This window comes from Mus caroli, unplaced genomic scaffold, assembly GCF_978045245.1.
Source record: "Mus caroli unplaced genomic scaffold, Mus_caroli_1 scaffold_4, whole genome shotgun sequence".
Classification (NCBI taxonomy): domain Eukaryota; kingdom Metazoa; phylum Chordata; class Mammalia; order Rodentia; family Muridae; genus Mus; species Mus caroli.
In genome coordinates this window covers 125,573,571-125,598,614 of record NW_028227259.1, presented here as the reverse complement: position 1 = coordinate 125,598,614, position 25,044 = coordinate 125,573,571, and the positions used below count along the sequence as shown (strand labels likewise).

The 25,044-nt window shown below is 48.5% G+C and overlaps 1 protein-coding gene across 4 annotated transcripts; it reads left to right on the top strand.

Moving 5' to 3' along the window:
• Positions 1-8,240: 8,240 nt before the first annotated feature.
• On the top strand, positions 8,241-22,954 carry Trafd1 (TRAF-type zinc finger domain containing 1). 4 transcript variants are annotated; one of them, XM_021162573.2, is made up of 12 exons: positions 8,241-8,320; positions 9,725-9,789; positions 14,243-14,378; positions 14,455-14,508; positions 15,022-15,427; positions 15,960-16,160; positions 18,790-18,866; positions 19,401-19,631; positions 20,347-20,467; positions 20,941-21,265; positions 22,013-22,085; positions 22,276-22,954. In XM_021162573.2, the coding sequence occupies exons 2-12, from the start codon at positions 9,743-9,745 to the stop codon at positions 22,327-22,329; spliced, it is 1,725 nt and encodes a 574-aa protein (XP_021018232.1). In that variant the 5' UTR covers positions 8,241-8,320; positions 9,725-9,742; the 3' UTR covers positions 22,330-22,954. The 4 variants fall into 4 exon arrangements, with proteins under 4 accessions (XP_021018232.1, XP_021018229.1, XP_021018230.1 ...); XM_021162570.2 differs by having other exon boundaries at positions 20,941-21,277; XM_021162571.3 differs by lacking the exon at positions 8,241-8,320 and adding an exon at positions 8,385-8,536 and having other exon boundaries at positions 20,941-21,277.
• The last annotated feature ends 2,090 nt before the right edge of the window (positions 22,955-25,044 follow it).

Here is a 25,044-nt window from a genome sequence, read left to right as displayed (position 1 = left end):
TATGGGATGAGTTCTATGACAGCCAGGGCTACACAGAGAAACCTTGTCAGAAAAAAAAAATAATGAAAAGAATTTTCAGAGTGGAAAAATTTACTACTTGTGGGTGTGGGGAGAGGGAGGGTGGAGCTGAGCTGGTTCTTGGCCAGACCTATGGCCTCTCTCCCCTGTCTTTACTGTTACCTCAGATGTCTGTGCTCTATGGGAACATAGACTGGCTTGGCAGCTAGCTCTGGACTTGACAAGGCTAGGGTGCTATAGGCCTCCTAAGAGAAGTCTCTAGAATGTCAGGTCAGCCCTCAATGGGATACACTTCCTTGTATTCTTAAAGTCTGTTTAGAATTTAAGCAGGGTGAATCATTCTTATCCCTTGTCCCCAGAGCCTGAGAGAGGGAAGCCAGGAGCCAACTGTAGGCCTGTCCTTAACTGCTCTGCAAAGACAGCTTCCACACCCTTTCAAAGAAAGGCTTGAGTCATTTCAGGGCACAAAGTGACTCCCTATGAACGTAAAACCCCACCTCTGTTCTGCTATTGAGAACCCGGAACACCTCTAGGTGTCGTTACGGTATACAGCAGGTGCTAATTAAATGGTGTCTTCAACTTTTCCAGATAGGCTAAAGGAGTTGCTCTTGGAAGAGGTCCTCTTCCTAATGGGCAGGAAGAGCCACGGATGCACCACACTGTGCACCACAGCTGGGGGGTACAGGAAGCGATATCGATGCAGGACTTGGATGTGTTGACTCTGGGTGTCTTGCCCAAAAGACTCTTCAAGTCGGTCTTGACGTCCTGGTACCTCCTCCTAACCTTTCACTCTTCACAGAATAAACTGGCCAGAAGAGCGCGTCAGATACCCTGGAGCCGGAGTTACAGTCAGATGTGAGCCACTATGTGCTGGGAATTGAACTTGGGTCCTCTGCATGGGCAGCCAGTGTTCACTGCTGAGCCATCTCTCCAGCTCCCAAAATAATGAAAATAAATATTACCAACAAAAAAGAGTTTAGATAAACTGGTTATGGTCTTGACCTGCAAAAATTCAAGGAGTCCGTTTTCCTCATCAAAATGGAGAGGCTCGACCTGCATCCCCTTTCTGGCTTAATCCGGAGCCGAGGTTCCTTGCAATTCTAATTGTGTCCACTAGGTGACAAACGAGAGCAAATGGCCTCAGCCATGTTCCAATATTCAATATTAGAAAGAACATGTCTTATTTTTTCTCATTTAATAAAACAGACCATAGGCGATTTTTTGATCAGATGTATATTATTTCAGAATTGTGCTTGGAATTTAGGTGTGTTGCAAAACATGCTTGCATGGGTGCACATATGTGTGCGTTCTTGACTTTATTCTCTTTACTGCCTTTTGAGACAGGGTCTCTCACTGGGACATGGTGCTGGCCAACTCGACCATGGGCTTCCTGGTCAGACATCCCCAGAGATCTACTTGTCTCTCCCTCCCAGCGCTGGGGATACAAGCCTGCGTCTCTATACATGGTTTTATTTCTACACAAGTTGGAAGGGTCAAACCCAGGTCCTCAACTTTGCTCATTTGCTCCGTAAGCACTGAGCCTTGTTTATGGAATTTTGGAGACTGTCTCACTATGGATCTAAAGCTTGTCGCTTGTCTGATATTCACATCAATAATCCTGACTCAACCACCTTTAAAAAGTTGTGAGCTGCCTTGTCTGGCCTTTTAGACTCTTTTTTTTTTTTTTTTTTTGGTTGCGCTCTCACTGTGTAGTCCTGTCTGTCTGTCTTAGCCCTCAATATGTAGACCAGGCTGGCCTCAAAATTACAAAGATCCTCCTGCCTCTAGCTCCACATGCTGGGATTAATAATATGTGCCACCATACCCAGCCTTATATGTAGAGTTCTTTTACACATTATTTAGATGTATGTAGTTCAACTGTCATCAAATGGTTTTGTTTGGAGACCAGGCTGGTTTCAAACTCACTACATACTCAAGATAACCTACCACTAAAGACCTTGAACGTCTATCCTCCTGCTGTCTCGATTTCTAGTCGCTGAGACTTGAGTTGCTTTGTCATTTAAGGCTTAGGTAAGTATTTCCTCCACCAAGGTGGTGCCAATCTGCACTTAGCATCCGCAGGTAAAGAGTGACTTTCTCTTGTCCATTCGGTCCTTTCTCAAACTTTTAGATCTTTGTCGATTTTGTGGTGAAAGTGTGTTTCTAAGCATGCTTGGTGGCACACGTCTTTAGTTCCAGCACTTGGGAGACAGAGGCAGGCGGATCTCTAAGAGTTTGAAGTCAACTTGGTTTGCAGAAAAACAAAAACAAAAAACAAATAAAGTAGGACCAGAGAGATAGCTAAGCAGTTAAGAGCACTGACTGCTCTTCCACAGGTCCTGAGTTCAAATCCCAGCAACCACATGGTGGCTCACAACCATCTGTAATGAGATCTGACACCCTCTTCTGGCGCAACGGTGTACAGAATGGCGCAGAATGAGCACTCATACATAAAATAAATAAAAATCTTAAAAAAAAAAAAAAAAGATCAGCAAGCACTCTGTAGTGAACAACACTGAACCATCTCTGTAGCCCTTGCTTTGGATACATGTGTGTTTCTATTCTTTTGATCAGTTTGATCATATTCTGTGGTTCCCTAGTGTTGTTCTCTGTATTACACTTTTTTCATTATTATGTTTTATGGGCATGGATGCCTTGCCTGCATGTATGTCTGGATACCCCATGCTTGTCCGCTTCCAGCAGAGGCCAGAAGAGGGTGTCAGGCGCCGTGGAATTGTTCAGAGACTGTTATAAGCCATTGTGTGGATGGCTGATAACTTGAACTTGGGCCCTCTGTGAAAGCAGCCTTTAAGCCATCTCTACAAAGGAGCTTAGCTTTATGCCATCAAGAGGTGTTTTAGTTGGGGTATTTATAGCTGGAATAAACACTATGGCCAAACACAGCCCAGGGAGGAAAGAGTCTTAAGCTTCCAGGTCACTGAGGGAAGTCAGGACAGGAACTCAGGGCAGGAATCTGATGCAGAGGCCATGAGGAAGGTTCATGCTGGCCTGCTCCCCGTGGCTTGCTCTGTTTTCTTTTATACCCAGACCAACCTGACCAGGGGTGATACTAGCCACAGTGGGCTGTGCCCTTCAGCATGAATCTTTAGTCAAGAAGATACTCCAGTCCAATGGAAGCATTCTCTCAGCTGAAGATCCCTCTTCTTGAATGACTTTAGCTCCTGTCAAGCTGATAAAAACCTAAAGGTAGGCATTTCAACACCACCCCCCCAACACACACACACACACACACACACACACACACACTGTAAACTGCCTGCCTTACTCCCATTGGATTTTTATTTATTTAGCTTTTGAGACAGTGTCTGTCTCCCCGTGTAGCTGTAACCATTCTGGAACTCATAGATATACCCTCCCCACCCCATCCTCCCACCTCCCCATCCCCCAACCTCCCACTTCCCCACCCTATGTCTTCAGATTGTTGGATTAAGGTGAGGCCACTACTCTCAGGTTCTTTTGTATTTTGGGCTGTTTTGAAACAGGGTCTCTCTACATAGCCTTGTCGACCAAGCTGGCCTCAAACTCACAGGGATTGAAGGCATGCTGACACCACCTGGCTGCCTAGCTTCAGTTTTGTTGTTGTTTGTTTTTAAAGATTTTTTTGTAAAAATATATGTGAGTACACTGTAGCTGTCTTTAGACACACCAGAAGAGGGCATCAGACACCCATTACAGATGGTTGTGAGCCACCATGTGGATTCTGGGAATTGAACTCAGGACCTCTGGAAGAGCAGTCAGTGCTCTTAACCTCTGAGCCATCTCTCCAACCCCCCAGCTTTCAGTTTTAAAACAGGTCTTGTGTAGCCCAGGCTGGCCTTGAACTCTCTATGTAGCTGAGAATTACTTTAAATCCCTGCTCTTCCTGCCTCTACTTCCTAAGTGCTAAGGTTACAGTGTGTGCCATCATGCTGGGTAGGGTGTTTACTTTCTTAGGTAGAGCAGAGAGAGAGAGAGAGAGAGAGAGAGAGAGAGAGAGAGAGAGAGAGAGAGAGAGAGAGTTTTCTGGAAAAAAAAAACTTAAACAGGTTAAGATGCACGTGATTGTGAGGCATCTCCCGCTGCAGACACCAGAAGGCTCTGCGCAGGTACTGAAGGATGAAGCTATCAGGGGAGGGATAGAGCCACAACTCCAGGGAACTCTGCCTGGTAACCAGACAGCCTGGAAGGTGTCCCAGCATGCTCTGAGGATGTTGGTCCAATCCCTGTCTTCTGTATGAGTATGTATGAGTCCCCAGATGTCAGCTGAACCCCCTCCTTCCTGCCCAAACAGCATGGCTGGCCCGCAATCTAACCCCCAATCATTCCTCCTTCTCTTCAATAGCTGGCGTCACCAACGGCTCTCTGTTTTAGAACTGGAAAAATAGTGTGCACATTGCATTTCAGAAAACACACCCCCGGAATGTTCCAGAGCCGAGTGCCTCCCATGGGGAACTGACTTCTAGCGCCAGTTTCACAACTGTGTCCCCAGTAATAATGGATATTGCTGCGACTATGAAAAAACAAAAAATGGAACCAGGGCTGAGGCAGGTGCTCAGCGCACAGTGTAGCTTGTGACCTTCAGCACAGAAAAGAAAGCATGGGAAAGGGGTGGACAGAGTGCTTGCCCAGCAAATACGAAGCACTGGGTTCGAGCCCCAGCACCACATAAAAAGTGTGGTGGCACACACCTGTAATTCCAGCACTTGGGAGGCAGAGGTAGAAAATGCTCTGCAAGATAGGTAGACAGATAGACATACAGACATATAGACAGACAGGCAGACAGACAGACAGATATACACACTCATGATAGATGAATGGGAAGATAGACAGACAGATATATACACAGACAGACAGATAGATAAACTAAATAAATCCAGCCACAAGATTTGCCAGTTGTATGCTTCCTTTCATATGAAATCCTCAGGCAAGTCCATGGACACAGAAATTAATGGAGAAAAGAGCGAGGATGGAGCTACTACCATAGGTGCTAACAAGACAATCAGACAACAGAATGGCTTGGATGTACAATTGTGAATACATTTCCTTTGTGTGTGTATTATTATTATTATTATTACTATTATTATTTTATTTTTGAGACAGAGTTTCTCTGTGTAGTCTAGGCTGTTCAGGAACTCACTCTGTAGACCAGCCTGGCTTGGAGACCCACCTGTCTCTGCCTCCGCAATGCTGGGCATAAAGCTGTACACTATCACCACTGACTTGCAAATTAATAAATATAATAAAAATATTTATGAACTTTACTGTATGTAATTATAACCCAATAAAATGTAAACTAACACAGACAGACACTATATTTGTCCCAGCAGCTTTGGAGAAGAAGATGGGTGGAGGAAGAGACGGCATGGGTTGGGCACTGCCTCCATTGCCAAGGATCCAGAGATTCACTTCTTGCAAGATAAAAAGGAACCTAGGACTCTTGGGATGGCTCTGAGGGTAAATGTATTTGTTTACTCCTGATAACTAACGTTTAATCCCTGGAACCTACACAGCGAGAGGAGGGGCCTGATTCAGACCCAAAGCCACGCTAACAGCATCCCTGCTACACACAACAGCACTAATGAGTAAAAAGACATTTCCAAGGGGAATTCGATTTCATTTCCATTTGGAGTCATGTGTGGTGGTGCATGTCCTTAATGCCAGCACTCAGGCAGACAGCATTGAGGGTTTGAGGGCAGTTGGGTCGATACAGGGAGCTCCAGGGCAGCCAGGGCTATACAGTTAGATCCTGTCTCAAGAGAAAACAAATTTGGTGTTGGTCAGTGACTAGGAGGGTGACTTTTGTTTTTTAAAAAAAAAGATTTACTGTTTTTTTTTTTTTTGGTTTTTCGAGACAGGGTTTCTCTTTATAGCTCTGGCTGTCCTGGAGCTCACTTTGTAGACCAGGCTGGCCTCGAACTCAGAAATCCGCCTGCCTCTACCTCCCAAGTGCTGGGATTAAAGGCGTGCACCACAACCGCCCGGCAAAAAAAAAGATTTACTTATTGTTACATGTAAGTATACTGGAGCTGTCTTCAGACACATCAGAAGAGGGCGTCAGATCTCATTACGGATGGTTGTGAGCCACCATGTGGTTGCTGGGATTTGAACTCAGACCCTTAGAAGAGCAGTCAGTGCTCTTAACCGCTGAGCCATCTCTCCAGCCACTCCCCCTCAGCCCTCCCCCGTGGGTAATGGTTAATGTCTATCAGGAAGCAGCAAACCCCAAACCATCAAGTGGGAGAAGCTAGAGTTAAAAGCCACGCACAACTTGATCTAATTCAGCAAGTATGGGGCCTCTTCCATGAGGTCCTAGGACAAGCAGGGCCTCAGGCCAGGGATCGGTGAATTTCAGCAGCTGCTGGGATCCACAGAGGGAGGAAGGGAAGGGTCTAGTGGCAAGTACCAGCACAGGAAGTTTCAGGTCAGGGAGAGGCTGAGCCAGGAGCTGAGGCAGGGTTTGGGAAGATGGGCGTGAAGGGGGGAGGGGGTGCTGGTAGTAATGCCAGTCTTTGCAAGGATAAGGGGCTCCCCTCCCCCAGCCTGGCAAAGCCTGGAGCTTGGCTGGGCTCAGAGGGCAGGGCACCACCTCCCTTGGGGCTTTATCCAAAATTCCACAGTCAGTGTGGAAACTGTCTGAGCCCAGAGGGGATGTTTAGATTAGGACATTCAGATTCAGTTAATCTGCTACGCGTGTGGAGACCGGGGGGGGGGGGGGGGGGATATCCACGACCAAATCTTATTAATTTTAAGTGTTTTTAGTAGCACATGCTTCCATCATGACATTTTCACACATGATGTATGAAATAGTTGAGACAGGGGTTCTCAGTGTAGCCCTGGCTGTCCTGGAACTCCCTCTGTAGACTAGGCTGGCCTCGAACTCACAGAGATCCACTTGCCTCTGCCTATTCAGAGCTGGGAGGGAGAGGGGTAAAAGGCGTGTGCTACCATGCCGAGCCAAAATCTTTAATTTTTAACAAACCCAAAATTTTAAGCCAAGGCGGAGGCGGAGGCTGAGGTAACTCAGCATTTCCTCGCTGTTTGTCCTCCTCCTCCTGAGTTGTCCTTTCCTCCCCCAGTAAACTCCAGAGGAGCCTCTGAGTCACTTTCACATCGAGGACTGTGAGTTGTTTCCAGGAGACACGAGGATGACTGCCATTCTCTTGTTTATTTCTTCAGGATGTATTTATATCACCCTGGGAACACGTGGGGGGGGGGCATCTGGAACTTTCTTCCACTCCCAATGGGAACGTTAAACGATGCCATCGCGTTCAGAAACAGTTTGCTAGTTCAAAACAACCAAAGCCCCAAACAAAACAGAAACACGGGCACCCGCAGCAGCCGCAGAGCCAGCAGTGAGCCCGCAGTTCCCTAAAATATTATTTGAGGGAAATAAAAGCACGTGGCAATTAGTTGGATGCGGTAGCATCAGCCTGCAAAACCAGCACTGGCAGGGATGGAGGCAGGAGGATATTGATTGAGTTTAAGGTGATCCTTACTACATAGGCAGTTTGAGGACAAAATGTTGGGATTAAAAGCATGGGCCTCTGTGCTCTGCTTTTGTTAAGATGATGACGATGATGACGACGATGACGATGATGATGAGATGATGATTAATCTCTTGATATCCTGACTTACAGCTGGACTTACAGGCGGTTCTGAAACACCTGTTGTGGGTGCCGAACACCAAACTCTCCAAGAGTAGCAAGCGTTCTTAGCTGTGGAGACGTGTCTCTCCAGTCCCACAGCTGTATGTTGTTTGCAGTTTACACGCCAGCGTAGACTTAGAATTCCACACCCCCCCCCCCCTTTGTATCCATAAGGTACGAGGCGCAGGAAGAAGCCACCAGGCCCCGCAAGGAGACCCTGGCTGGCACATCGGAATCTCTGACACCTCAAAGAGGTATGGCAGGAGGAAGCGTTCATGACAAGGATGACAAGGAGTGGGTATTAACGGCCCATGACAGAGCGCAAACGCCACCCACAGTCATCGTAGGCTCATCCGGACGTTTGCCCTGCACCATCCTGGCAATCAATGCAGATGCCACCGCTTCCAGAGGTGTGTGTGTGGGGAGCGGGGAAATGACCCTCGGAATCCGCCCCCTGAGCTGTGAGCCAATGGAGGATGAGGAGGCGGGCCCGAGGAAACGGCAGCGCTGCGGTCCAATGGACTTCCATCAGGGCCCCACGGCTGGCCAATGGGCGTGGCCCTCGGCGACGGTGGGAAGCGGCTGGGCAGCTGGGCGGTTGTTGGCTCGGGGCGGCCGAGGCGGCGGTGGCGGTAGCGTTCCCGCTGGGCTCGGAGGTGAACGCGGGCGGCGGGGTGGGGCGGGGCGGGGCGGGAGGTGGCGGCCGTGACCCAGGCTCGCGGCGGGAGGCGGAGGCCCAGCCCGCTCCAACCGCCCGGGCCCGCGGAGTGCAGAGCGGCCGCTCCCCGAGGCGCCGCGGTGGCGTGTGGCCGGGCCTGCCTCCGCCTCCCCCGGCCTCCCGGTCCGCTGAGTCTTCCCTGCCGTCGCTAGAGGTCTGTCAGTCCGTCCCGCCGCCCTCTTTGTCTGCGTGCTTTCCCGCAGACACTCGCCTTAGGGTATTGAAAAGGAACCTTTGCTTGGTTTCCGGGCTTTGCTACACTGGACTCTTGGATTCGTTAAACAGTGTCAGTTTGCTCGGGCGCTGAGGCTGCTGGCGGGTGACTTGACAGTGTCCAGATCAGCCTGTCGCTTTGTTAGCAGTGAAGTCTATTTCTGTGTCGTGGGAAAGAGTGATGTAAACATCGGAGCTGCCTTGTATCCTGGACGGGAAGCGAGAGAAAGGGCTGGAGCTGACTGCTCTTGCCCTGCGAGCCCGGGTGGGAGGGCCTCAGATTTGGCCGAGGAGAAACACCTAAGTAGACAGTGTCAGCATCGTACCATTTGATAAGATGTCCAATATTAGCGCTCTGCTTACATTTGGTTTTGCTTTTTTTTTTTTTTGGAAATAGGGTCGAATCCATCCTAGGTTGGCCTTGAACTGACTAGGTCGCCAAGAAGGTTTTTAACTTGTGGTTCTTCTGTCTCTATATCCCTAGTGGTAAATTTACAGGCATGTACCATCATGCCCAGTTTTATGCCTGGTCAGGGAACACAGAGCCCCGTATCGCTTGAGCCCCTGCTAGTTTGATGAATACTCCTGCCAAATGTGTAGAGCCTGAATTTAGTCCAAGAAAACACCAGACAACCCCCGCCCCCAAATGGAAGGATTGGTTACAAAATAGCTAGCCAGTAGCTAGAAACTCTTAGTAACTGCCAGTCTTCGCTAGCAGGCTCTGATTAAGGTACTAATTAGCCGGTCAAGGCTGTGAGAGATTAGACACGAGAGAGCTTTCAAATTAGAGTAAGTAGTAACATCTAAGAGCTTTATGCCACCCAGGACTGAAATTGAACCAGAGAGCGGGGATAGGTGGTCTCCTCACTGACATTTGAATAAGGCCTGAGGATTGGTTACATTAAAAAAAAAAAAAAAGAATTAGGGTTTAATAACATTAACTTTTACTGAAGTTGGGTGAAGGTCATAAGGGAATTCTTTGTATTTTAAGGCTTTGGGGAGGGGGCAACATTTTGTAAGTCCTATTTTTTTACATTGAAGATGAAAAGGAATACCCCAGGTTTTTATTTTTTTGCTTGTCATCCCGAGAGCAGAAATGAAACAGAAAGTGATACCTTTTCCTTTGCAGTTTTCAGGAAGAGCTGAGATGGCCGAGTTTCGAGATGACCAGGCTTCTAGGCTGTGTGACAACTGGTAAGACATAGAATCTCATAGTTAGAGGACAAAGCAGCTCTGTAAAGACTTAGGTGGTTTATTGGCAGGCTGTATTGTGTTTATTGGCCGTATGTGATTCTAAACTATGCAAGTCACTGTAACTACAGCCTTTTAATCATTTGGGCAGATGGCTTGTTTAGAATTTGACAAGAAGATTTCTCTGGGTAGAAGAGGGAGTGGAATGGTAAAACTGGGACTTGGGGGGCTCTGTTCTGTCTTTAATAACTTAATAAGATGGGTCCCGGGCTGGAGGAGTGGCTCAGTGGTTAAGGGCACTGCCTGCTCTTTCAGAGGACCCAGGTTTGGTTTCCAGTGGTAGCTGACAAGTCTCTGGAACTCCTTTTACATGAGATCCAATAGCCTCTGGACTCTCTGGACACCAGGGACACAGACACGCATGCAGGCAAAACATCCATACACATAAAATAAAAGAAATAAAACTTTTTTTTTTTTAAAGATACTTAGCTAGGCATGGCAGTGCACACCTGAGTCCCAGCACTCAGAAGGCAGAGACAGGAGGATCTTTGTGAGTTCCAGGCCAGTCTGGTCTACAGTTTGCTATATAGGGAGACCCTTCTTAAAAACCAAACAAGTAATACTGGAGTGGTTTGGACTCTCACTCACCTTCTTTGGGAGTGGGGGTGGGTAGTGGTAGGGACGGCAGACAGTCATGTGGCCAGCTCAGCCAATGAGCTACCCTCAGCCCTTACTCACATATAAGAAGGGAGCTAACTTTTTTTCCCCAGAGACCTGCTTTCTCTGGGTAGCCCTGGCTGTCCTGGATCTCACTTTGTAGATTCACCCTGTGCCCTTGATAACTCACAGGGATATCCACCTGCCTCTGGGTCCCCAGCACCAGGATTAAAGGTGTGTGCCAGCACTGGCTGAGAACTGATTTTTTTCATATGTTCGAAAAAGTGTGGTCATTTTTGTTCATTTGCTTGAGACCAAGCTGTCATTGAGCTTCATAGAGATCCACATGTGTGTCTGCCAGTGTTGTAGAAGGAAGAACTTCCCTCAGTGGTCACGAGGCTGTCTTGGGGTGCCTGGGACGAAGTCTTCCTGACCTGGCTCTATATGTAGTGATGGAAAAATTTGCTGAGCAGCTCAGGACGAACTTTTTCTTTCTTTCCTTTTTTTTTTTTGTTGTAGAGGGTGTTTTAAGGCAGGGCCTTCCTACATAGCCCAGGCTAGCCTGGGACTGGATATGTGGGCTCCGAAGTAAAGATGACCTAATTCGAAGACCTTCTGTCTTACCCTCCAAGCACTGGGAGCCGCCATATGTAGCGACAGTAGTAACTGGTCTTTCTCAGGGGTGGGGAGGGGACCCAGGGCTTCTCAGCGGTCCTCCTGAGGACTGACAGCATGCGCGTGCACCGCTATGCTGTCTGTGAGTGAGAGGGCATACAAGCTGTGCTCAGGACACTGTGCAGGACTCGGGTCTAGGAAGCATCTTTACCTGCGGGGCCTGATGTGGCTTCTTCAAGAATTTATTTTGCTGTTTTCCTGCTGGTACATGCTGCATTTTACTTAGTTTGGTTTGGTATTCTTCCTTGGAGACAAGATTTTGCTGTAGCCTACAAGGTGGGTAGCCCCAGACTAGCTGTACATTTGGTTCATAGACTAGTATAGCTCCGGGTCCTCCAACCTGCCTGAGCCTCCCGCATGCTCACATCACAGGCTTGCATCACTGGTCCTAGGTCTACTAATTCTCTCTTTTCTCTCTTTTTTATGATTTATTTATTCATTTACTTCATGTGCATTGTGTTTTATCTGCACATATGTCTGTGTGAGGGTGTCAGATCCTCTGGAACTGAGGTTGTAGACAGACAGTTGTGAGCTGCCAAGTGGGTGCTGGGGATTGAATCCATCTTTCCAGCTCAAGAAGACAGGCTCTTTTTTCCCCTTAAGATTTGCTTTTTTTAATTTAATTTTATTTTTTAATGTATGAGTGCTCTGCTGCATATACACTGTACATCCATAGGCAAGAAGAGAGCATCAGATCCCATTACAGATGGTTGTGAGCCATCATGCAGTTGCTGGAAATTGAACTCAGGACCTCTGAAGAAGCAGCCAGAGCTCTGCCATCTCTCCAGCCTTGTAACGCTCTTACTTAAAACTAATGGAGAAAGAACTGTGTATTCTGTTTGTGTGCATACATGCACATGTGTGAGAGTGTGGCTTGCCATTTCAGCAAAACTGGTTGGCCACGAGCCCTGAGTCTGCCTGTCTCTGCCACGATTCCTGGCATTTACACGTGCCCAGGAATCTGAACACAGGTCCTCAAGCTGGCACAGCAAGTGCTGTACCCACTAAGTGAGCGCAGTGCAGTAGCTGGTTTTGGGCTTCCCTTACCACGTGATGTAGTGGGGAGACACTGGTGGGGGAGACTGGCCTGCTGATGGGGAGTTTGAGCAGAGCTCCGTTGCTCGCCCTGCCCTCGTGGGTGGCTGAAGGGCATAGTTTAGAGAGTAGCTTTTCACTGGTGCTCCCTGCTTGCCACTTCAGAGAGTCCCCAAGTGTCATTTGCATGTCTGCATAAGTCAGTGGCTTTGTCACCATTGATGTGGATAAAATAAGAAAATGTCACTTGAGAAGCAAAATGGCATGTGGCTGAGCCATCCTGATTCCCAGTCTGTTGTCATTGGAGGGAGTCTGGGACAGTGTATAAATAACTGCTAAGGGATTCAGAAGGCACAGTGCAGGAGCTAGTGAGAGCAAGGTTGCCTGGTGCAGAGCAACGCACAGAAGAAAAGCAGCTTAGCAGCTTAGCGTGGACGACAGACCTAGCCACAGCAGCCTGTCTGAGCAACTGTTCACACTGCAGGTTTTGAAAGCTGCTCTGGGGGTGCTGCAGAGATGGCTCAGTGGTTACGAGCTGCTGCTACTACAGCAGAGGACCCAAGTTCAGTTCCTAGCACCCACATATGGTGGCTCACAGTCACCTATAACTCAAGCTGTAGGTGGAATCGGATGCCTCTGGCCTCTCGGCATCTGCCCTCCTGCGCACGTCCCCATGTATGCATGCATGTAAGAATATTAACTATATCTTTTGTAAAAGTTTTTTTTGGGGGGGGCTAGATAGATGGTTTGGTGGGTAAGAGCACTTGAGCACCTGTTGCTCTTCCAGGGCACCTAGGCTCAGTTTTCCCAGGGTTCAGTTCCCACACTGTGGCTCAAAGCATCCATAAATCCAGTTCCAGGGGATCTGATGCCCTTTCTGGCCTCTATGGGTACTGCACGCACATGGAGCACATACATACATGTAGGCAAACCATTTATACACAACGTCAGTACATCTAATAAAACTGTTGGTTTTTGAGCCAAGTATGGTGGCCACACCTTTGATTCTAACACTTGGGAGGCAGAGGCAAGTGGATGGATTTGTTATGAGTTTGTGGCCAGCCCTGGTCTACATAGAGAGACCCTGTTTCATAAAATAAAGGTCTTTGGAGCCTTTTCTGCCACCTCTCGTTTTTCCCCTCGGTGTTTTGAGGTAGGGTTTTTCTGTGTAGCCCTGGTCATTCTGGAACTTGCTCTGTAGACCAGGCTGGCCTCAAACTTGGATCCTCTTGGTTGCCAAGTTGTACGCGACCATGCCTGGATCTGGCTCTCTGTCATCTTCAGAAAAGGATCCTCCGCACTGTAATTGCATGAGGTACAACTAGGCAGTTAGTAGGAAAGAAAAGTCTGTTGTGATTAAAAATGCTTTTGTCCTAAATGGTGTCTATTTATTATACTATATGTATTTATTCTGTATGCACGCACATGTGTACCATGGTGTGCAAGTGAAGGGCAGAGGATAGATATCCTTTGGGGATCAGTCCTTTCTACCTACTGTGGATCCTGGGGTGACATTTGGGTTGCCAGGCTTGAACCATCACACCAACATGGAAATATTTGTCACCTCTTCTCTTCTGGTTCTGGACATTCCAGGCCATGGGAGGATCAGCGATAGGAGCCTCCCGGTACCTGGAGGCTGAGGAAGGAGCTCCAGGCCAATTGGAACTACACTAGCAAGAGTGTGACTCGAGAAAGTCAAACACACAGAGATAACAGTCATTAGGCAGGCCAGGGGGTTTCCATTCCCAGCACTCAGTAAGCTAGGGCAGGAAGATGGCTGTGAATGGGAGGCTTGTCTATACGACAGTGACAGCGTGAGAACCTGTCTCAAAACACAAGCTGGGCACACTGGGTCTCACCTACAGGCCTCACCTTTGTGAGGTGGAGAGAGGAAAATCCAGGTCTTTTATGCAGAGTGACTTGAGGCCAGCCTGGGCTCCATGAGTTCCTGTGTGAAAAGGCAAACACAAAACCAAAATGTCGCTGGGGACCAAACACTGACAGGGCATGTGTCCATGTGGTGGTACTGTGTGAGAGAGGGTGTGGGTCACACAGTAATGCTTGCCTTTCTTTCCGCTTACTTCTGCAGCAAGAAGGAAATTCCTGTATTTAATTTTACCATCCATGAAATCCACTGTCAAAGGAACATTGGTGTGTGCCCTGTCTGCAAGGAACCGTTCCCCAAATCTGACATGGACGTTCACATGGCTGCAGAGCACTGTCAGGTGACCCACCCATCCCCAGATGTCCCCGGGGAAAGGTGTTGTGACAGGGCCACTGGATTGACTCTTTTCATCCTAGGTGACCTGTAAATGCAACAAGAAGTTGGAGAAGAGGCAGTTAAAGCAGCATGCGGTTAGTGTCCGTGGGAAGGAAGGAGGGATGCACTTCTGGGGCCAGGCCCTGCTGAGACCACAGAGCCTCATGCAGCAAGCAAGCCTGTATAAGCCTGTTCTCCATCACCTTGCATGCAAACCTTTGCTTATAGCCCAGTTGAAACTTTTACTGACCCTGCCAGATGGGCTCCTAGCTCCTGTACTCCTTCCTTGGGCTGCGTTCTTGCCCCTATTGGTGCCTTCCTGGCTTGTTCTATATGTTGAGGTCATATATAATGTGTGCATGTGGAGGTCAAAGGGTATCTTGTGGGAGTCAGTTCTCCTTCCTGGGCCTCAAATTCAGGCTGTCCAGCTTTGGCAGCAAGTAACTATAGTTGTAAAACCATCCCACAGACCTCCAGCTCCTTGTTAGAAAGCAAGGCATTCCTGCCCAGGTTAGAGAAGGCTGAAGTCGATACTTAGTTTCTTGCCCAGTGCTGAACTCCAGCATGTGTGTGTGTGTATAATACACCCTGGCCACCTTGCCTTACAGGAGACAGAGTGTCCTCTGCGGCTCGCCATCTGCCAGCACTGTGATCTGGAGCTTTCTGTTGTCAAGTTGAAGGAGCATGAAGATTACTGTGGAGCCCGGACAGAGCTGTGTGGCAGCTGTGGGCGCAACGTGCTTGTGAAGGAGCTGAAGACTCACCCTGAAGTCTGTGGGAGAGTGGAGGAGGAAAAGAGAACGGAGGCTGCCATCCCTCCGGAGGCTTACGACGAGCCCTGGAGTCAGGACAGAATCTGGATCGCATCCCAGCTCCTCAGACAAATCGAGGCTCTGGACCCGCCCATGAGGCTCCCTGGAAGGCCCCTGCAAGCCTTTGAGGCAGACCCCTTCTACAGTAGGACTGCCAACCAGAGGAGCATGGCAGTCCAGTTTCCAGTTCAAAATAATCTTTGTGAGTTGTGCTTGGCATTAGAAAGTGGGTGGTGCCACCATCCCAGGACCAAAGGGCAACAGGACTTTGGAGACAAATAGATCTTGATGCTAGAAACATGACAGTCACTGGGTAACAATGGGGAGGATACCACACTTGCCTGTACAGCAGGAATAATGAGCCTTGTGGTACACTGTTGCTGTTAGGATGGATGGCGATGGGCTGACGGAGTCCTTAGTCTCTGAGGCACCTGTAGCATGCTCTCAGGTTGTCACCAGGGCTCATTAGCACAGGGACGGGGCAGATGAGATGAGAGCAGTGTTGAGCCCAGTGCCAGTCTGTCTCATAGTTACCAAGCGTGACCCTGCTGATTGGTCACTTGTATGATCCCAGTGGCTTATTGTTTGATGGCACATGTCAAGTTCAGAAATCCCTGAAGGCAGAGGGCTCAGGGTGCCAGTGAATTGGCAGGCTTCTGCTGGTCTTGACAGCCTGTCAGGCTTGGCTTGTGCCCATCTCTAGTGTGCTCATGCATGCTTGCTTTCTTCCCCAGTTGAAGAACAAGAAAGGCAGGAAAGGAACAGAAGCCGGCAGTCCCCAAAGGACAGCGCTGAGAATAATGCACACTTGGACTTCATGTTGGCCTTGAGTCTGCAGAATGAGGGACAGGCCGCCAGCATGGTAGAGCAGGGCTTCTGGGAGTCTGTGCCTGATCCAGCTCGTGCTGGGCCTATATCTCTAGGTGACATAAAGGGTAAGATTGCTTCTTTTGCATAGTCTTTACAATTTTTTTTTTTTTTTTTTTGGTTTTTTCGAGACAGGGTTTCTCTGTATAGTCCTGGCTGTCCTGGAACTCACTTTGTAGACCAGGCTGGCCTCGAACTCAGAAATCCGCCTGCCTCTGCCTCCCGAGTGCTGGGATTAAAGACGTGCGCCACCACGCCCGGCAACATTTTTTTTTATTAATTTTTATGTATGTTCTGCTTGCTTGTATGTTCATGTATCATATGCATTCAGTGCCTTGGGAGGTTAGAAGAGGGTGTTGGATCCCCCAGAGCTGGGGTTACAGGCAGTTGTGAGCTAGCATGTAGGTGCCAGGAATTGAACCTCTACAAGAACAGCAAGTGCCCTTCTCTCCAGCCCCTAATCACTATAATTTTTGTTAGTCTTACATTATATGACTCATATAGAATTGAAAATACTGGGCTGGTGAGAAGGCTCAGTGGGTAAAAGCACTTGTCTGGGTTTGGAGTAACTCCCATAGTTGGTCTTTGACACCACGAGAGCTGCACATGGCTTGACTGTGCCCCTCTCCCACGACAGACAAACATCTAAACTTAGGAGGCGGAGGCAGGCAGGTCTCTGTGAGTTCCAGGATAGGGTGGTTTAGTGAGACACTGTCTTGAAAAAATGGGTTGTCTTTTTTTTTTTTAAAGATTTATTTATTTATTATATGTAAGTACACTGTAGCTGTCTTTGAACACACCAGAAGAGGGAATCAGATCTTGTTAGAGAAGGTTGTGAGCCACCATGTGGTTGCTGGGATTTGAACTCAGGACCTTTGGAAGAGCAGTCGGGTGCTCTTACCTGCTGAGCCATCTCACCAGCCCTTTTTTTTTTTTCTTTTTGAAAGATTTATTATTATATGTCTTCAGTTGCACCAGAAGAGGGCAACAGATGTCATTACAGATGGTTGTGAGCCACCATGTGGTTGCTGGGATTTGAACTCAGGACCTTTGGAAGAGCAGTCGGTGCTCTCTCCAGGCCAAGTTCCTCATTCCTTTTTTTTTTTTTTTTTTTTTTTTTTTTGAGTTTTTCCATTTGTCTATCTATCTATTTATTTATTTTGGTTTTTCGAGATAGAGTTTCTGAAACCAGAAATACTTAATGAGATAGAACTCACCTTATTTTTGATTTTCTGACCTTATTCTGAACTGTTCTGAGAACTGTATAGATCCCCACCTGCCCCTCGTCTGTGTTCCCTTTTCTCTCTTCACACCAACCTCCACACATATTCCCCTAAGTTCTTTAAAAAGATTAATAGGCACAGGGTATTCTGTGCTTAAATACTGTGGCATGTGTTCAACAAGAGCACTCTCCTATGCAAAGAAGACAAATGCCACAAAAGTTCCTCTTTCTTTTATTTTAAAGGTTTATTTTACACACATGAGTATACTGTAGCTGTCTTCAAACACACCAGAAGAGGGCGTCAGATCTCATTACGGATGGTTGTTAACCACCATGTGGGTGCTGGGATTTGAACTCAGGACCTCTAGAAGAGCAGTTAGTGCTCTTAACTGCTGAGCCATCTCTCCAGGCCAAGTTCCTCCTTCCTTCCTTTCTTTTCTTTTCTTTTCTTTTCTTTTCTTTTCTTTTCTTTTCTTTTCTTTTCTTTTCTTTTCTTTTCTTGAGTTTTTCCATTTATCTATCTATTTATTAATTTGGTTTTTCGGGACAGAGTTTCTTTGTATAGCTCTGGCTGTCCTGGAACTCACTCTGTAGACCAGGCTGGCCTCGAACTCAGAAATTCGCCTGTCTCTGCATCCTAAGTGCTGAGATTAAAGGCGTGCGCCACCACTGCCTGACTCAAGTTCTTCACTCTGATATATTGTTATGTAGCACTTTGTTCCAAGTTTTTATGCATTGGTACTTTTGGATTTTGTTGTTTTAAATCTTTTTTTTTTTTTTTTTTTTTTTTTTTTTGAGTCAGAGTCTCACTATGCAGTCCTGGCTGGCCTGGAAATAACAGTGAGCTGCCTGTCCTTGCCTCTGGGGGACAGACGGGATGAAAGTCATGTGCCATGCCAGCCAAAGGGGCATTTTTGGAAAGTCCACAGAGCGTTTTCCCTGTGTCTGGCTGGTTCCCATGTCTCATGTCTGGATCCAGTTCAGTCAGGACCTCCTTGTACTGGTGTTTCTACAGCTTGCTTCCTTCCTTCCTTCCTTTCTTTCTTTCTTTCTTTCTTTCTTTCTTTCTTTCTTTCTTTCTTTCTTCCTTCCTTCCTTCCTTCCTTCCTTCCTTCCTTCCTTCCTTCCTTTCTTTCTTTCTTTCTTTCTTTCTTTCTAAAGCTATCTCTGTGTAGCCCAGGCTATCCTTGAACTCACTCTCCTGCCTCATCCTCTCAAGTGCTGAGGCTCCAGCGTGTGCCATCATGCATGGATTCTTGCTTGGTAGCTCTTTACAGGGTTCTTCCGTATCTTGAGCTCATTCTGTCCTTACCTAATTGTTTCTTTGCCTGTGAAACCTCTCCTTGAATTGGTTTTGGAATATATATTGTGTCCTTTTCATTGGCAGTCCAACACCCACCTGCGCGTCAGACTTGGGTGTCACGTACTCTGCAGGGTAGGGAGGGTGACCGGCACTTGCTTGTTTGTGGCTCCAGGTGCTGCTGACGAGACTCTGCTGCCCTGTGAGTTCTGTGAGGAGCTGTACCCAGAGGAACTGCTCATTGACCATCAGGTGTGTGGTACTCGACAGCGCCAGACAGGATTGTGAGCAGGTTCTGGTCAGTGTAACAAGCTGCAAGAGGCCTTACTGAGTTCTGTAAGGTGTGACACAAGTACCTCACCTTGTGGCTGTGCTACTGAGCGTCCCAGGCAACTGGGATCATGGGCACACAGCACTGTCTGGTTCTGAGGGAGTCATGAACCCTTTCTAGTCGACTGGTCTAAGTGGTGAGCATATCTAAAGGTGCCATGTAGTCTCTGCTTTGGGTGACAGGACATATCCTTCTTTGAGAAATGGGATTGAATACTTTAAATGCATCTAGTGTTTGGTCCTCTAGTAAGGATGAAAGACTATTTGGCCCATATTTATGGTATGGTCCCGTGTGATGGATGGCACAGGCCCAATAGGGAACAGTAGCGTGGAGCTGAGCTCTCTGGCCTTTCCAGCACCGCAGCACTCAGGGGCAGTAGTTTCTTGGCGAAAGTGTTTACTGATGTAATTTTTCCTTGACCTCTCTTTACTTTTTACATGTCTTTTGGATGACAGACAAGCTGCAACCCTTCTCATGCCTTACATTCACTCAATACGGGCAGCTCTTCCGTCAGGGGTGTGGAAGATCCTGGTACCATCTTCCAGAACTTTCTACAACAAGCAACAAGTAACCAGTTTGACACTTTAATGGGTCTGAGCAGTTCAGCTGCTGTGGAAGACAGCATCATCATCCCCTGTGAGTTCTGTGGGGTGCAGCTGGAAGAGGAGGTGCTGTTCTACCATCAGGTGAGAATCCCTGGGGTGCTCTTCACCTTCCAGCTACACTCCGTCCACAGAGCCCTGCTGAGCTCATGGTATCACAGGCTAAGTAGAGGGCGGAGAAAGCATGTCCCTGAGCGGACAGATGCAGTCTGACTGACCAGCAGGCTCTCCTGTGCTCCATGAGACCTGGGCTCCAGCTCTGCCTTTGTGGTGCCCTGGCTCTGAACTCCTTCCAAGGCTTCTGGAAAGAAGGGTGCTACACTGCATACTTGAAAGTCCTTTTTTCAGTTTCTCCAGTCTGGGATCCTATGCGGTTAGTGGGGGGAAAAATGCTCCCCACCCGCCCAAAGCCGTCAGTTGTATAAAGAGCCAGTGGGGCAGGCGCCAGCCTTTCATTGCTCTTTGTACATATCCCACTTCAAGGACAAAACCGCTGCTTGTCACCTAAGCCATGACACAAACACTATAGACAGAGCATGCTCTTCTGACCACCAGCCTTTGCTTCTTCCTTGCCCAGAGCCTCAGGAGCCCATGATGGCTTCACTCTAGTTCCAGGACTCGGCTTCCTCCTGGTTGTCTGTGTCTGCTGTGTGTGGGGTGGGATGATCTCCCAACCTGATGACACCTCTCTTCCCAGCATCCCAGGTACTCATTTTCTTCTTTCCTTTTTCTTTTCTTTTCTTTTCTTTTCTTTTCTTTTCTTTTCTTTTCTTTTCTTTTCTTTTCTTTTCTTTTAAAGGACCAGTGTGACCAACGCCCAGCCACAGCAAACCACCATGCAGTCGAGGGCATCCCAGCCCAGGATTCGCAGCCAGAAAACGCTTCAGCAGAGCTGTCCAGGAGGCGGGTCAAACACCAGGGTATCCACTGGGGCTGAGCTAGGGAGTGAGGCTGCAGCCACTGCCGCCTTAGCCTGCTTCACATTCCTGCTCCCTGGGAGGCTTGCCTGTGCCTCCCGTTCCCACGCATGAGGGTCTCTTGGGGGACTCTGCTGAGACTAAGTGGTCCCCACATTACCCCAAGCTGACCTAAGTGCAGACTTTATAGGCTTATGGCTTCCAAGACAGCTGTGAATCACAGTGCCACAGTAAGCTGTGGCTCCTGACTGCTTTTTTAAACCATCTAGCTGGGTGCATGTTTCTGAAACTTCACACCACAAAGCCAAGTGCAAATGGCTTTTCATAGTTTGCTGACATCTGTTTGCTGAGCAGTTAGGAGGCTGGCCTTGAGGATCATAACATCAGCATGTAGAGTGGGCTGTCCGCCATGACAGTCTGCTAGTAACAGCTAGGGTAGCCTATCCCCTAAAGCCACTGCCACCTTCTCTTCCCAGGAGACCTGTCATCTGGCTACATGGATGATGTCAAGCCGGAATCAGTGAAAGGCCCCACCTACTCGATGTCTCCTAACAGAACCATGAACAGTGTGGCTTCCTGCAACCGACTGTTGAACTCACCGTCAGGGCCCAGGTCTGACTGCCAGCGTAGCCCTCCCGGTGTGCTGAAACTCAACAACTCTGACAGCCAGGACATGCGTGGGCAGATGCGGGGCAGCCAGAATGGGCCCACAGCATCCAGGCACGCTCCAGTGATCCACTCTATTCAAAATCTCTATCCAGAAAACTTTGCGCCCTCTTTTCCTCATGGATCCCCTGGGAGGTACGGAGCTGGGTAAGCAGCAGCCCCAGGATGGAGCCCACAGTGGCTGAGGAAAGCAGGGGCAGGTAGTGTGGTGCTGCTGGGAGGAATCTGTGCTCAGAGCACTGCCATGGAAGTGTGATGGCCGGAGTTTGCTCTTCAGAAACTGAGTTGTCCTCTGGCCACCGCCACACATCATAGCACATGCATCTACACACTGCACACCACACACATCATAGCACATGTATCTACACACTGCACACCACACACATCATAGCACATGCATCTACACACTGCACACCACACACATCATAGCACATGTATCTACACACTGCACACCACACACATCATAGCACATGCATCTACACACTGCACACCACACACATCATAGCACATGTATCTACACACTGCACACCACACACATCATAGCACGTGTATCTACACACTGCACACCACACACATCATAGCACGTGCATCTACACACTGCACACATGCAGAATAATTAACGCGGGGACTTTAGAAAAACTCATACCTTTATTTCCACGCGTGGTCACAGACATTAGGAAAGGAGAGCCATGGAGGGCTTTGCCTTTTTTTCACCAGTGGTGCTAGGGGAGGATCCCAGAACCTCACCCTTATTCAGCCTGTGCTTTACCTAGGTGGCCCCCACCAGGCTCATTGAGGGGTCTGGGTTTGTCTGATGTCGCTGCTACCCTATCTCCTCTGAGTTCCCATGTCAGCATGCTGACTCATGTTCTTTGTTTACAGTGGGAGGAGTGAAGGTGGTCGGAGCTCTCGGGTCAGCCCTGAAGCTGCTAGCTACCACAGCAGAGCAGCAAAGGTAACCGGGATCCCGCAGTGATGTTCAGGGCAGATGCAGACATGGCTGGGGCTGGTGGGGTTATGAATTCAGAGAATGTGCTGGGTACACACCCAGTAGCTTAGGGTCCATTCTTTGGCTTTTTTTGAGGGAAGCACTCTGGGAACCAGGCAGCTCCAATATGTCTGTCCTTTCACTACTTATCCAACAGGCAAAGCCTCCAAAGCAGCAGGGAGCGGGGGATGCGGAGGAGGAAGAGGAGTAATGGTGACTCTGGGGGCTCTTGCAGCCCCCACCCCACGCATAACAGAACGTGCTGGTGCAATGTCCAACTGCCTCTTGGGCTCACTGGGCAGGAGAGACACCAGATTGTAATTTTTCCTAGGTTATGGCCATTTTGTGTCTTTGCGATTGTGCTGTGGGGTTTGGGTTTGAGGGAGGGCTAGCTGGGAGGCCCGAGCTGCCATTGTTGAACAGCCTTGAAATCAGCACTGCGCGTCTGTGGTCCTCTTGGCCCATAAGGGCTCCATCCTTAGTGATGTCATCACCACTGCTTCTTGGTGCTTTGTGGTCCTGATGGACAGAGACGAGGGTTCTGGGGATCTCAAGAGTGAGAAGCATCCTCTCCTGGTGGGGACCTAAGCTTGAGTGTGCAGCGTGTTAGGAAAAGGCACGTGTCCGGCGGGGACACGGACTGGAGGCCACTTTCGTCCTTGCGGGTCACTCACCCCCTCTCTCTGTTCCTGATGAGGAATGTACTGCTTTGTTCATGCTGCCCCCACCAGGGCCACTCCTGCCCTCATGAGGACGGAGGCGCCAGCCCCTCCCCTTTTTATTTTACTGTTCTAATTGTCTATTTCCTTGTAATAGAAATAAAGTTTGTATTTAGAGCTCAGCTTGTGATTCTTTCCATAGAGATGGAGGGGAGTGTGCATGCATGGTCTCACTGTGTAGCCTAGGCTGGCCTTGAACTTAAAATCTTCCCGCCTCATCTTCTAGGCTGCAGGCACATTTGATGACTGAGCTCTTTGTTGGATGCCCCAGCATGGCTTCCTACTCAGAGGGCTCAGAATTCAAGGCTTATGCTCCCCCCCCCCAAGACATTCCATGTAGACCAGGCTGGCCTCAAGATTTTGACTCTCCTGCATTCCTTCACCTTAAGAGCTGCCAATCATCTCCTCCAAGATTTGAACTTTGGAGGAGACTCAGAGTTCATTGCAGCTGTGGTAATACTTGGTGCCTAGGGAGTTGTTTCTGACAAAAGAGAAAATGGAGGGTTCTTCTTAGAAGTCTTAATCCTGGGCCAGCCATGGGGATGCACACTTGTAGCCATTAGAAGACTGCAGAAGATAGCTTAGGATTTGTCTCAAAGCAAAACACAAAACCTGAACCCCAGAAGGAGCCTTTGAAGGACAAGCGATCCTGCTTCAGCAGCCTTGTCAGGGATTAAGATGAAAGAACTGCCCCTTCCTTCAGATGCCGTACACTCTTCTGCTGATACTCATTCGGCAAAGCCAGGACACGGAGAATTAGTCTTTCTCCAAATGAGACATACTGTAGCCAGGATATACCACTTAGACACCAGGTTCACCAAGGGTGGCTTAGAAAACCTTCCTCAGGAGCCAGAGGACATGGCTTCTGCTGTCACCGACTTCCTCGTGGGACTTGAAAGAGGTGGCAGAAAGGGTTCAGGGCAACTTGGGTCTGTTCCTGGTGAGGATGGAGCACAGGCTCCCAGGAAGGAGAACTCTCAACTCACAGGACACCGTGTGGATTGGACATGGTAAAATGACAATGGATTGGCTTGTGGGCCATTAGCAATCTGCTATCCTAAGTGGCAGTTTCTGGGGATCTCAGAGTGAGAAGCATCTTCTCCTGGTGGGGACCTAAGCTTGAGTGTGCAGCGTGTTAGGAAAAGGCACGTGCCATGAAACTGAAGACAAGTGTAGCCAGAAGTTAATCTCCCTGTATTCTCAGGAGTCTGCATTTTTTTTTTTTTTGTTTTGTTTTTGGTTTTTTGAGACAGGGTTTCTCTGAATGTATAGCCCTGGCTGTTCTGGAACTCATTTTGTAGACCAGGCTGGCCTCGAACTCAGAAATCTGCCTGCCACTGCCTCCCGAGTGCTGGGATTAAAGGCGTGCACCACCACGCCTGGCTTGCACTTTTTTTTTTTTTTGATTTATTTATTATTATACATAAGTACAATGTAGCTGTCTTCAGACACTCCAGAAGAGGGTGTCTGATCTCTTTACGGATGGTTGTGAGCCACCACTGTGGTTGCTTGGATTTGAACTCAGGACCTTCGGAAGAGCAATCGGTGCTCTTACCCGCTGAGCCATCTTGCCAGCCCCTGGCTTGCACTTTTTAATGTCTTAGCAATTCTGGTGTTCACAGCTGTGGTTCCAAGCCATTCCTTTGACACTGTTCTTGTTCAAACTATCATGTGTGCTTAGGTATCTGTCATTCCCTCTGCATTCTCAGAGTTGTTTAAATGTATTTTTAAATTAGTGTATGTTCTAAGAAATGGGTTTCATTATGGCTTTTTCATTCATAAAAGGTGCATTTTGTGTGGGGCTGAGCAGACATCTCACAGTAGACCAGACTGGCCTTGTCTTGTGGCAGCCCTTGCCCTCCTGGTGCTGGCTCCAGTCAGTGCACATGCCCTGCCATCTAATGAACTCCGATCCTAGTCACATGCCCGTTTTCTTTTTCTGGGATGGTGGTGTCTCATGTAGAGCAGGCTGGCCTTGCACTTTCCCTTTTTCCCTTTAGTGCACCCCCATGCCTCACCCCATCTGAACTTTGCCCTTCCCTGGTACCACAGATGTGACTGTCCCAGTTGTTTGGTGTGCCGGTTTGAGCCTGGCTCAGCTAGGGTTAGAAGGTGTCTTTCACTTTGTAGGTTAGGAAGTCTGAAGCCATTCTGACACAGGGCGCTTTGTACTCTTGTGGGACTGGGAGTCGGCTGGCCCTGTGCAT

Bases quoted from the DNA above. Each gene is read 5' to 3' on its own strand.
- Trafd1 (XM_021162570.2), top strand. From the start codon at position 9,743: ATGGCCGAGTTTCGAGATGACCAGGCTTCTAGGCTGTGTGACAACTG. The intron at 18,867-19,400 runs GTGTGTGGTACT...TTTGGATGACAG, and splicing joins AACTGCTCATTGACCATCAG to ACAAGCTGCAACCCTTCTCA. The intron at 21,278-22,012 runs GTAAGCAGCAGC...CTTTGTTTACAG, and splicing joins CCTGGGAGGTACGGAGCTGG to TGGGAGGAGTGAAGGTGGTC.